The sequence below is a fragment of the Mustela nigripes genome, chromosome 14 (genome assembly GCF_022355385.1).
Source record: "Mustela nigripes isolate SB6536 chromosome 14, MUSNIG.SB6536, whole genome shotgun sequence".
Taxonomy (NCBI): Eukaryota; Metazoa; Chordata; class Mammalia; order Carnivora; family Mustelidae; genus Mustela; species Mustela nigripes.
The window spans coordinates 11833596-11846759 of record NC_081570.1 but is presented as its reverse complement, the minus strand read 5'-3'; the positions used below and the strand labels follow the sequence as shown (position 1 = coordinate 11846759).

The following is a 13164-nucleotide window of genomic DNA, read 5'->3' as shown; positions in this document are numbered from 1 at the left end:
TTTTCTCCTGGTGAAAGAACACCCCAAGCCATGCCTGCTTCCCATTTGGCTCTCCCGACCTCGGCACCAGCTAGGAGGCAGGGGGATACTTGTAATGGCCTTGCCCCTCCTAACCCAGACTAGGTCAATGCTAACCTCCATGCCCCTTTCTGGGTCCAGGTTGAGTCACCTTACCTTGTCCACAAAGCTCCTATTCTGCCTGCCCTCACAGTTCAGGTCACAATCCAGAGCGATGTCTGTAAGGGGAAGACAGAGCGTGAGTCACTTCCCAGGAGTCCAGCACAAGTTCAATAATGCATATTTTGCCTCTAACAATGCCTCCTGCAGACAGAGCATTTTCAGCTTTCTTGCTAAGTGCTTTGCAGGTGCTTGTATCCATGCAAACTCCCACCCACCATCCAGGAGCTCCCAATTCCACATCTTTGGCAATGCTAAGTATTAAGCATCTTTCTATTTAGGTTCTGGTCACTGGGACTTTCTCTTCTGTGAATTGTTTGTTCATAGTCTTTGCCTGTTTTGTTAGTTTATGTTTTTTTCCTATTGATTGGAGTTCTCCATAATCTGTGTGTACCAAATCAGCTGTATGCATTGCAAATTTCTTCTTGCAGTCCATAATCGGACTTTCCCCCCCTTTTTGATTAATGTAAGCTCTGTGCCCAAGGTGTGGCTTGAACTCACAACCCTGAGTTCAAGATTCATGTGCTCTGTGGACTGAGCCATCCAGGTAGCACCATAGTTTGACTTTTTTTTAAGATTTTATTTATTTATTTGACAGAGAGAGATCACAAGCAGGCAGAGAGGCAGGCAGATAGAGGAGGAAGCAGGCTCCCCGCCAAACAGAGAGCCCAATGTGGGGCTCGATCCCAGGACCCTGGGATCATGACCTGAGCCAAAGGCAGTGGCCCAATCCACTGAGCCACCTAGGCGCCCCCATAGTTTGACTTTTTGCTTGTCTTCTGTTGTGTAAAAGTTTTAAAATTTAGTACGGTCTAATTTATCATTGCCCTATCTTCAAGTTCACTGGTCCTCTCTCCAGCTGTGTCAAGTCTACCACCAGGAGCATTTTTAAAAAAATCTGTTACCATGATTTTTAGTTCTAGCATTTCCATTTGACACCTTATAGTTTTTATCTCTCTGTTGAAATTCCCCACCTGTTCATTCATGTTATCTACCTTTTCCTTTATTGTATTAATCAATCTGAGTTACTATGCACAGAGTTTACATGTCTATTTGTGTTCAACTGGCACAAAACTCTTAAGGTGGAAAAGCAAGGTCCAGGCCTGGACTATGTCTCCCTTTGCTTCCAAAAGGAGGGAGTGTAGAGGCATGCCTGTGTCCACCTGCACAAGCACAGAAGATCTCTAGAAGGATGCTGGGCTTGGGGAACTGGAAGTCTTAGTTTGGGAGAAAGGGAAGCTTACTTTTCCATATATATACTCTTTTATCCCATTAGAATTTTTAAAAATATACCCTTATTTGAATTTTTAAAATAAAATGAGTTGATGTTTGTAAAAAGACCCCTGTTCCTTGACATTCCCAGCCACCCCCCACCCTTGGCCCAGGCCCTTGCAGGGCCCCAACTTACCAACACAGGTGAGGTAGAGCACCGCATAGGCCAGGGGCAGGGGCTCATGGCTGGAGTGGTAGGAAATCTGAACCTGTAGAGAAATGGGCTTAGAGTCAAGCTGGCAGAAGCCAGTATCTTCCATCCCAAAGGACAGGTCTTGGGGTCTAGCAGGACAGAGAGAGGGTCTCAGGAAGCTCTGTGCACTGAAGTTGAGTTCACCAACCCAGCTCTTCTGTTAGTCTCTGTGCCATTTATTTTTCCATGCCTTGTTTGGCCCATCTGTAAAATGGGACCATTTTTGAGGGATTCCCTGGAGACCCGGGCCCCTGTGCTGCCAATGACTACCGTGTGTCTTGGCCAAGCCCCTGCTCCCCTTTGGATCTCTGTTTTGCTGCTCATAAACTGAGGAGGTCTCTGACTGTGTAGGGTTTAGGGACCCTCTCTTATCTGGGGGATTCAGATAGGTTTGGTCTTGAGCCCAGCGCCTCTGGGTTCTTTGACCTTGGCTGAGGTCCCTCACCTTTCTGAGCTGTCTGTTTTCCTCATCTGCAGAACAGCAAGCATATGGGTCCCTACTGCCTGCAGAGGATTATAGTGCCGCTGAGAAACAATGCACGTACCGGACTGACCCCATAGGAAGGGCCCCAGACATGCCTGCTACTGTTCATAGAGGGCAGGTGGCATCATGTGAGTTGCTCCAGAGCTCTGGGCTCAGATTCCGGATCCACCACTTGTGACTATCCTGGGAAGAGTCACTAGCCCTCTCCGGGCCTCAATGTCCCCTGCTGTAAAGTAGGGATAATAATAGTCCCTACCGCAGAGGGTTGATTGTAGGCTGTGACCATCAAAGAAGGATGGTGGGTGACATGCTCGGCGCCGTGCTTGGCCACGGCAAGCCCCGATAGCTGTTAAAGGCTGATTTGACCATGACTGATGAGAACACAGCTTCAGGCCCACGTGTCAAAGCTCCTTCAACCCACTGCTCTCTGTTTGCACGGAAGCTCCTGATGGGGGTCCCTCAGCTCTGTCAGAAGGCTCAGGATCTTACAGGGGCCATTCACCCCTCAGTGCTGGGAACCCCGAAATCCTGCAATCACTGACCCCCAACTGTCAAGCCTGAGTTGGGGCTCAGTGGTCTCAGGCACACAGTTACCTGGATCCAGGGCAAAGATGGGGGAAGGGGAGGGGCAGGACACTCTGACCCTCCTCAGTTCGTTTGGTCTTTGGCATCCACATGGCCCCCAGCTTGGCAGGGCACCCAGGAGGAGCCCCTCACCAGCTGGCTGGTCCTCTTGCCCCAGGGACTCTATCCTGAAGCTCACCAACTCTGCTACTCACTAGATCTGCTGACTTTTGGTAACTGGTTTCGGTTTCCTTGTCTGTAAAATGAGTTCATTTACCTGTCCTCCTGCATCACAGAGCTCCGTGGAGGGGCTCATCTCAGATACGTGGGTGGGAAAAGACAAGGGGGTGATGAAGGGAACCTGCCCCCCCAGATGCCAGGCAGTTCTGTGCAGAACACAGCTACTCTGAACCTTCGCGGCCCCACCAATGGGATGGAGATCAGACCCTGCCTCTCGCAGCTGCTGTGAGGCCTGTGTGAGCTCATGGCTGTCCAGGGCGTGGCATGTGGTCAGTGGTCCTTAAAAGGTCAGTTTTTTGCAACACCGCCCCTGACGTGGAGTGGAAACCTGTCACTCCCGCGTAACAAGCTACTTCCCATGACCCCTTTAAGGGGGCATCACCTGGGCCAAGCTCCAGGGCCACCCCATTTCTTTCCTCTTTTAAATGCCCCCTGCCCTGAGGCCAGAACCCTGCCTACAGCTGGGGCTTGTTAAACTCACCTTTGGTGGCTGAATGAGGAGAGGAAGGGAAGTTACCTGCCCAGGAAGGGAAGGAAGTCAGGGAGCAGGTGGATTAGGAGGTGAGGCACCGTGTAGAAGGGAGCCTCCCCATCACTGGTATCCCCCATTTCTGCTTTCTCTCCTTCATTCAGGGTGGCAGAGATCTCCTAATCAACCCTCAGCCTGCAGATGGGGAAACTGAGGCCTGACCCAGAGAAACGGGGACACCTCCCTTCACCAGGGTCTTGGGAAACAAGAAAAGGAGCCCACGTTGACTCATGTTCCACCCACCCTACACCAGCACCCGGAGGGAAGGTGCTGTGATCATCCCCATTTTACAGACGGGGAAACCGAGGTCCAGAGGGCTGATGTGACTTGCCAGCAGACACACAGTTTATGTCTGTAAGCTGCAGGGCTGGCTAGTTCCAGGGGCAGGTACTTACCCATCACGCTACCCTGCCGTCTGGGTAAGTAGAGGGTGCCGGCCCTTGTGGAGCTAGATCATGACCCCATCCCCCCCCCACCTTGGACCAGGGGTCCTGCTCACATGACTGTCATTGAGGTCGTTGCTGGGTGAGTTCATGACCACGATGATCTCCAACCCCGTATCAAAGTGCCACCGCCTGGTGTCCGCGCGCTCCCGGCCCCTCTCCACACTAGGAGAGATGTAGATATCCACGCCGGGGGTCCCATAGACCTCGAACATCTCTGTGCCCTCAGGTACCGACCTGGGAAGGACAAGAAGCCATGGGAAGTTCTAGAGGGATGCAATAGCTCTTCAGATGCTTGAGCTTTGGCTCAAACTCTTGCTTCCTCCAGGAAGCCCTCCCTGACCACCCCAATCCTCTCAGATCCCCACAGCAAGCTCCTGGGAGTGAAGCCTGGACCCCACACGAATGCATTCACAATCTCACATTCCCAGGTTCTGTGTTCATTAACATTTCCCTTGTGAGTTATTTTAACTCCCAACAAAACCACAAGCTCTTTGAAAGTTAGGACCCAATTGAGTACTTTATAATCCCCCGGTGCCAAGCTGGGCACGAGGAGCTCAGGGGACACCAGCCAGCAAATGGACCCCAGTGCAACTCTAAGACCACGGCTTTAAGAGAAGTCTCCCCCTCAAGGTCCCAACGCATCCCTCTTTAGCGGGTGAGACGTCCTCTGGGAGTTCCCTAGGGAAGGGCAGTAAATCTTGTGGCGTGCCCACCATGTGCCGAGTGCCTTGTAGTTCCTGGCTCCTTTTATTCTTACAAGTCTGCAAAGTGAGTGGTACCATCTCTAATGCAAAGGTTAGAAACTGAGGCTCAGAGAGATCAAGTACCAAGCCCAAGATCACACAGCATTGAATGGCACAGCCAGGTTTGCCTTGCGTCTCTGACCCAGAGCCCCTGCTTCTCCGTGGTGCTGCAGAAACTGGGAAACTGGGCCAGATTCAGTCAAACAACCCGTCATTATCTGTACGGTTAAAAAAAGTCTATGTCATTTGGCCCTGGGACTACCCCAACCCACCTCCAGCTAGTCCGGAGTCCTGTTTGGAATCAGTCTGTTCACCCTCTGATTGTCTGTAGGGTGCCTGGGGCGCCCACTGTGCCCAGAGGTATTGCCAGACCGAGGCAGATACACCCACTGCTCTCCCCACTGCCCCAGTAACTTCCATCCCATCGGGGAGTTAAAAACAGCCCTGCCCGGGGCAGCCAGATGGGGCTTATGGCCAGGAAGTCAGTGGTCAGTGGAATCCCAAGTAGGGACAGGCCACTGTGAGCCAGAGGGACCAGAAGGCTTCCTGGAGGAAGCAGCATACACATGTGCTTGGGGGATAACAGGAGCGGACATTTGTTGAGCTCTGGCTATATGCTAGCCCGGTGCCAGGTTCTTAGGTCTATTACATCACGTAATCCTTTCAATAAACCTAGGAGACGCAGACTACCATGGTCTCCCATTTTACAGATAGGGAAACAGAGGTTAAGTAAACCGCCCAAGGTCATGGAGCTAGTAAGTGGCAAGGCCCAAGCCTTCTGGTTCCTGAATCCATATTCTCACCCACCACCTCCCCAAGAGTAATCACGATACCCCTAGCCCCCAAGGCCCCCATACCCAGCACGCTCGCTGGGGCAGGCCTGGCTGAGCTCTTCCAACCAGCATTTATTTCATCCTCACTGTGGCCCTGGGAGGAGGGATTATTACTCCCACTTACACGTGGGGAAACAGAAGCTCAGGACGAGCAAGAGACTTCCCCACATTAGCACAGCCGGCGCTTCGACTCCAGGCCCTTTCCCCTTCTCTGCCCCACTGGGAGGAGAGCAGACCTCCTTCAATACACCCTCTTCACTCCTCCACCAGTGGGATCCTGATACTTCTCAAAAGGCTTTTTTTTTAATAAATAAAGAAATAAGCCAAGCCCAAGCTCCACTTCAGGAGGTGGGTCCCAGCCCAGGGCGTGGCCCTCCCAGGTGTCCTCACCAGCGGGGCGGGGCCAGCACACCTGCTTCTCCGCCCAAGGAGGGCTGCTAGATTTAGCAAACATAAATAGAGAACACCCAGATTTCAGATAAACAGCGAATAGTCATTTTAGTCTAAGGACGTCCCATGCGATATTTGGGACAAGCTTACAATAAAAAAATATTCATTATCGGAATTTCAAATTTAACTAGGCATCCTGGATTTTATCTGGCAACCCTATTCCCAAAGCCTGTAATTTCCAGGGCTGGTGGTACCCTGGGTCCTGTTGTGCCCTGGGTGTGGGAGCCAGGCCCATCACGGGACATAAAGAATCTGGACAGAGAAGCATGGGGGCACAGAGACAGAGAAAGACAAAGAGATGTAGAAGAACCCAGAGAGAGGGAGGGCCAGAAAGACAGAGACACATGGAGATAGACTGGGTATGAAGGACCCCCCACCCCACTACAGGGGGCACCCTCAGCCCCACTCCCTGAGTCACCTGGCCTCCAGCTCCCCAGGAGGTTTATACACTTTCCATGAAACTTCCCCCAACCCCAAACTGCTGCTTGGACCCTGGGTGCTTGTGAGCTCGAGGTGAACAGCTTGATGATCCTTCTGGTATGGGACCCCACCCAGCTCCCCTGCCCCAGCCCCTGGGTTTGGGGTACCTCCCTGTATGAGGCACCAGGGATCCGATGAAGATCCTGCCAGGCCTGGGGGGAAGATGCTGAGAGCCCCGTGGTGCCAGGACCAGAGTCAAGAGTCAGATTCTAGACTGGGCTGGGTCGCACATAGGCCAGGTGACCCTGAGAAATTACCCGGCCTCCCTAACAAAGTGGAATGATGACACCCATTTGGTCAACCTCACGGGCAATTGCAAGGCTCACATGAGATCATGGGGAAGGCTTGGAAAACCGCCCATCCGAGACGGGGGAAGGGTGACAGTCAAGTAAATTATGAAACGGGAAAGGAGCAGACAGAGGCAGGTTGAGAGGGTGGACTGGGGGGGCTGGGGGGCAGCTTCCTGGAGAGAGGCCGGGGAACCAAGGACAAGGAGGAATTACTTTCACAGCGAAGCCTTAGGAGGTCAAGGGTAAACTCAGGCTATCACGGGGAGCCAGCAAAAGTTCTTGATCAGGAGGGGCAACACCTTGGAGCTGAGGGGAGGGGGTTAAGCCTGTGGGCGTGGGCGAGCTGGGTCCAAATCCCAGCCCCACCACCCACTGGGTATGTGATCTTGAGGGAGAGGCTTGGTCTCCCTCTGCCTCAGTGTCTCCGTCTATAAAGTAGAGATTAAAGGAGTCAGTGCATGTAAACGCTTGAGACAAGTGAAAGTTAAAGGCACATGAATCCATGCCTTACTTTACTCCAGGGAAACTGAGGCCCAGAAGAGAAGGGACTAGAAGGTAGGGGTCCAGACTCCCCCAGTCCAGTGCTCACGCCCCATCAGGGAAGCTGTTAAGAAGATCAAAACGGTGGCTTCTGGGAGAAGAGCCTGCATCAGGTACAGGAGGGTCTGGATTTCCCATCTTGTGGAGGGCAGGGGAAGAAGCCAGAGGCTCAGCAGGAGCTGCCAGCATGTTGGGCTGCCCCAGGCCCAGCCCAGCTTTCCCTCACTGAGGCTGTCCACACACGGGATGGGCTGAGGCTCTTCCCCGCACTGAGCAGCTCCGGCCAGCCCAGGGGCCCACCTGCAGGCCCTACAAGCTCAGTGGACAAAGGGGGAGTGGAAGCATGCTACTGTGACCAACAGATCTGTTTTGTCAGAGACCGTGTGTGTCCTGCAGTGTAGGACTTCCAGTGCGAAGACCTAGAACGTCTTGGGCAAACCAGGACAACTAGTCACCATCACGGTGGCCAACCTCAGACCTATCTGTTGAAAATGCAGAGTCCAGACCCAGCTGTGCTGTTGGCAGGGTCCCCAGAACCTGTCCTTCAAGCCACACTGATGTCTTGTGACGTCTGAGAACCATGGCTAAGGGTGCGCTGTCTCCCTGGGCAGCATGGGAAGGTCTCAGGGTGAGCCCACCTTGTCCTAGGAATCAAGACAAGTCAGGTCTTCCTTTTTGCTCTATGTCACCCCTCAATGGTGAGGACGATGATGTGACAATGGTGACAGAGGTATCCCCACAGCCACACGCTGTCGGTCCTATTATCCCCACTGTACAGGTGAGGGAACAAGGCCAGAGATGACAGGTGACTGGCCCAGAGTCACACAGCGGGTCGGTGATGGAGCTGGGACTCAACCCCTGCTCCTCTGCAAACCCAAACCCATCCTCCCATTTCATGGGCTCAGGGTCTTGGCCTCTGGGAAAACGAAACCAGACATTTCAGAGCCAAAAAACTGATGGGAAAGGTCTTTGTGGCTGAAACAGACAGGTTGACGAGATGACCACCATGGTCCCCACTGACGTGGCCCACGGGGCCAGAGAACATCAAGGCCCAGACAGCTCGGGCTCTGGGTGGCAGTACTCGTGGCCCCTCCCTGTTCAGCGAGGTTCTCAGGTCCCAAGTCCTCTGGCCTCACCATCACCAGGGTCAGAAGACCACGGCCCCTCCTTAGTCTCACATTCTTCCACTAAGAAAATGTACCCCTGAGAAATGGTGGCCCCATGAACCCTTTTCCTAAAGCCCAGGTCATTGGGAGATTTGGCGATGCACCAGCCTCCCAGGGCCCCGTTCTGCCCAGGCAGGTCAGCGCTCTCACACAGCACCAGCTGGGGGAAGCAGATGGAGAGCCACTTTGTCAAACCGGGGAGGGGGCCCAGACACCTCCGTGAGCAAAGCGTGCAACCCAGTGTTCAATGTCAGCCTCATCAGGGCCCATGAGGGGAAACTGAGGCCCAGGAAGGCACAGAAAGTGGCTCAAGATGAGGTAGCAAAGGATGACTGAGCTAGGATTAAAGTGCAGGAATCCTGGCCCCCAGGTGCCCTCTGCCTTTTCACTCCATTGACCTGTCTCTGCTGAGCAAGAGGGGACAGGAGTTGTTCGCTTGTCCAACCAGGGCAGTGGTTTTCAACCCTGGCTACACATGTGTCCCCAGGGAGGTTCAGCACACCCGCGTGTCTCCCTCCCTTCCCTTTCCCCCTAGAACTCTCTGCTCAGGAAACCCCAACCCCCTTAACAAGTCAGGGTCGTCTCCCACTCAACGGAAGGCAAGAAGACAGGGTTCAGTCCATTGCCACAGACAGAGTACCCCAATGGTCTTGCCTGTGCTCATCCTTCAAGGCTCTGGTTGGGGCCCTTCCTCCAGAAAACCTGCCCTGACTGCTTGGCTTATGTTCCTTTCTCTTTTCTCATTGCCTCTTCCTCCCAGTAGGGCTTAGAGGTTGTACCCATCTTGTGGATGGCGGGTGTGGAGACACTTGAGGCTGTCCGCTGTCCGAAGGGCTGGGACAGAGCCTTAAGATGATGATGAAGAAGAAGGAGGAGGGAGGGGGAGGAGGGGGAGGAGGACGGGAAGGTGGCGGTAATGGAGGGGGTGGTGGCAGTCACCATAATAGACTGCCCACCACGGGCCCGGCATCACCTATGTGCTCCACACACACAGTCTCATTCAATCCTCCCGGGAGTCCTCTGAAGTGAAGGTTAACGTGTTTGGGTCGCAGCCTGGCTCCACCACTCCTCACAGGCTGTGTGACATGGGGCGAGTTACTCAACCTCTCTGTGGCTCTGTTTCCTCATCTGTAGAACAGGGATGATGATAGTCCCCCCTCCTGGAATTGGGAGAATTCGTTACTAAACACCAAGCACTTCGGGCAGCGCCTGGTACGGAGTCGTCTCTAAGTATCATCGCTGATAGGACCGTGTCCATCCTACAGGTGAAGAAACAGACTCCAAGAAGTTAAGTGACTTTCCCGAAGTCAGACGGCTGCTAAGTCATCATGGAGCCAGGACTGAGCCAGCACACCCACTGCCCTTTCCCTCATTGGCCTGCCGTGTGAACACCAGGGTTGCGGCGACATCTCCAAGCTGGGAGGGACTATAGAGCTGACCCAGTCCCTCTCCCCTAGCAAGACAGGAATCCTTCCACCAAGCGTAAGGTGGTCCAGCCTCTGATAGGACTCTGAAGGGACAGGATTTTCAGAGAGCAGGGACCACACCTCGTTGTTCACCACTGTGTCCCCATGCCCAGCCCACGCTAGACCTCAAAGAAATACTTGATCAATGTGTGAATGAATGGACCAGCAGCTCTCCCCCTCCCCCAGGATGGTCTGGTCATAGTGGTCCAAGAATCCTTCATCTGAGGGTGCCTGAGGCTCTGTTCTGCACTCTGTGGCTGTCCCCCCCAATCTCCTCTGAGAACCCCAACATGGCCCATCCATTCTCATACCCACAAGACACTGCTGCCTTTGCCTCTGGTGGGCCCAATTCATCCTCCATCGTCTAAGGAAGCTCTGCAGGGGAGGAGCTGGCCCTGAGCCTCCCGGGCAGGTCAAACTGGAGGCACATCTGCCCGACGGGCATGAGGCAGCCAACGCAGGTGAGTCACGGCCATGGGCACACAGCGCTACAGGAGGGGGTGGCGCCAGACACCTTCCTCCCTTGTCACTCCTCCTGGTACAGCCTCTGTGGCTGTCCCCTCCTCCAAATCCCCTTCCTACTTCTCACTGCCCACCCACCATCAGCCAAGCTTTAGCTCCCCATGCCTAGCTCAGCCAGGTCTGCTCCAGACTTGGTTCCCTCCCATAACCAGCCCCTCACCCCTTCTCATCTAACCCTCTGGGGCCAACCCCATCTCTGTTTCCGACTAAGTTTGCTCCAATTTTTAATGTCTTAGTTTGGGTTACTGGCTCTCAACTGGATGTGATTCCCCCCACCCCTTACAGGGCACAACTGGCAATGTCTGGAGACATTTTTGGCTGTCACTAGTGGGGGTGTGCCATGGGCATCTGGTCCGTAGAAGTTGAGGGCACTGCTCAGCATCTCCCAGTGCATAGGACACCCTCTGCAGCTGGGAATTATCGCATCAGTACTGCTGAGGTTTCAAAACCTGGTCTGCAGAGAGGGTGCAAGACCAGTGACAAGGGAAGGGTGACATAGTTCTGCCTTCTCTCTTCCCTGTCCCCTTCCTACCTGCATCCTCAGCCTCGGAGCTGGGACCCCTGGAGTCTCCCCAAAAAGCTACATAGCCAGCTCCCCAGTGGCTCCCAGAGCCCAGTTCCTAAAACCCTGCCCAAACTCTCCTTTTCTTCCTGGGAGAGAGAGAGAGAAGGTGGGGCCTTACCTCCAGCCACTGGCTTTAAGGACATGGCCAGGGCACACAATAGGGCCATTATCAGGTGGGCTCTGAATGGCTGGAGGAAACCAGATCCTTCCTCTTCAAGTGGCACACAGCTAAAATCATAAGACACTTGACCATGAATGGGTTTGAATCTTGGCACTGACACTTAGTGACTGTGTGACCTGAGCAAATGGCTTGCCCTCTCTGTGCTAGTTTCCTCATCCATCAAATGAGATGAAGCTGACAACAAACTTAGCTCAGAGGTTGTTGTGAGGTTAAACTGAAGCGTTTAAGTTCAAGGATTAAATTCAAGGAGATTGCCATGCCTCGAACAGTGTCTGGCACACAGGAAGTGCTACATAAGCATAAATGATTTCTAAAGAAATGACTGATGCTCTTTGCAGAGCTCATAAGCTGGGGACCGTGGCTGGGGTACACACCTCTTCCTACTCGTGTGTACCCAGCCTACAAGGGTCCTCCACTGTGCCCAAACCCCCATGACACCAGCACCCTCCAAGGCCCTGGACTAGAGCTCAACCACTGCAAGTCCCCTGACTCGGGGGAGGGCAGCGGAGCCAGGCCTGCGTCCCGAGGAAGCCCTGCACAGCTTGTGGGAAGAGACCAAGGGGCTCAGCACCAACGGACCGCAGACCCCTAGGCCTCTGGCTCTTACCCATAAATGTCCACGAGGGTCTCCACGCCAGCAACACACACGGCGCTGGTGGGATGCTCCAGGGACACACGCACGATTCTCTGCAGTGACATGCTGGCCTTGGGACTGGGCCTGGGCCACCAAACCCCACACTGCCCCACAGATCCCTTGACGTGTGGTTTAAAGGACACTGGCCCCGCCTCTTCAGCCGGGGGTGCTAGCTCATTGGTTCCAGTCCTGGAAGCCCAGCCCCTTCCCAGAGCAGGGAGCTCAGAATTGGCCAGAAGGAACCCATCATTTGCATACGAACCTGTTGCTCCGCCCCCAGCATGGAGGGAGTCAGTTTCTCCCTCGAAGGGAGCAAGTCCCCACAGGCATCTGGCTGGGCCACCAGGGCTTTGAGAGGTGGAGGAGGCAAAGATGTGGGTTATTGACCTGGGCGCCTCCTTCCCGTTCCACACACCTCCTCACCCTTTTTCCTGCATTTTCAGAGATGATCTGGTTTGGTGGGGAGCTTCTCTACCCTGCTGAAGGAACCGGTGAAAATGCAGATTCCCAGGCCCTGCCTCCAGTCTGACGCGCCAGGAAGGGGGTGCCGCCTGGCATGTGGATTTTTTTTTTTTTTTAAATAAGCACCCCAGAGCATTTTGAGAAACTTTGAGGAACAGCAGACTTTTTCCTAAGAGCATGGAGTGTAGAAGCAGGACTGGATTCAGCCCTGACTCAACCACATCCTGGCTGCGCGGAGTGGGCGAGTCACTTCATTGCTGTGTCCCTCACGTGTCGCTTCTGAAAATGCTGTTGCAGGGCTTCCATGGGACGACGTGGGCAGAGTTGTAGTGTGGAGCTCGGCATTATTTTATTACTGGCGTTGTGTGTTGTTTCCTGCCTGTGGAAGGGGCAGGTGGTGCGAGTTAAACCATTTCCGGCTAGAAAGAGCTTAGAACATCAGGGTAGGAAGGCTCACTTGTCAGGTGGGGAAACTGAGGCCAGAGGGGGTATTCAGCCATCTGAAGCAGCAAGGGCTCTGGGGAGAGGGGTCTTGGGTTCAGATCCCAACTCCGCCATGCACCAGCTACATGACCTTGGGTGGTTATGTTCCCTCTCTCCGAGCCTTGGTTTCCTCACCTGTAGAAAATGTGGCTCATCACCACCCGGGCAGAGATAATGGTGGGGACACACCCTACCCAGCCAGGCTCTAAAGATGCTGGATAGATGAAGCTTCCTCCCTTCTCTCTAGCAATGCTGCCAGTCTGAGGCAAGGGAGGGACTGTGACCTGCTCCCCAGAGTTCCCAGTGGGTGAACTCCCAGCAGTTCAAGGATCTCGGCGGGTCTCCAAGGCTGATGTCCTTCTCTCCCAGAGTCTGGGAAGGATGTTCTCAAGGAGAGCCGCTGGGCTGCTAGATTCAATGACAGCTTTACTTTTTTTGGCTGGA

At 54.0% G+C, this 13164-nt stretch overlaps 1 protein-coding gene across 1 annotated transcript in view; it reads right to left on the bottom strand.

Annotated features, from left to right (window-relative positions):
• PADI3 (peptidyl arginine deiminase 3) overlaps positions 1-11846 on the bottom strand; it is a 28237-nt gene extending 16391 nt beyond the window's left edge. Inside the window, exons 1-4 of the mRNA XM_059374862.1 lie at positions 11749-11846; positions 3959-4139; positions 1586-1658; positions 175-236 (exon numbers count right to left, since the gene is read on the bottom strand). Of these exons, the coding sequence (XP_059230845.1) occupies positions 175-236; positions 1586-1658; positions 3959-4139; positions 11749-11840 (408 nt within the window). The 5' untranslated portion in view covers positions 11841-11846. The remainder of the gene's footprint in view (positions 1-174; positions 237-1585; positions 1659-3958; positions 4140-11748) is intronic.
• Between the last annotated feature and the right edge of the window lie 1318 nt (positions 11847-13164).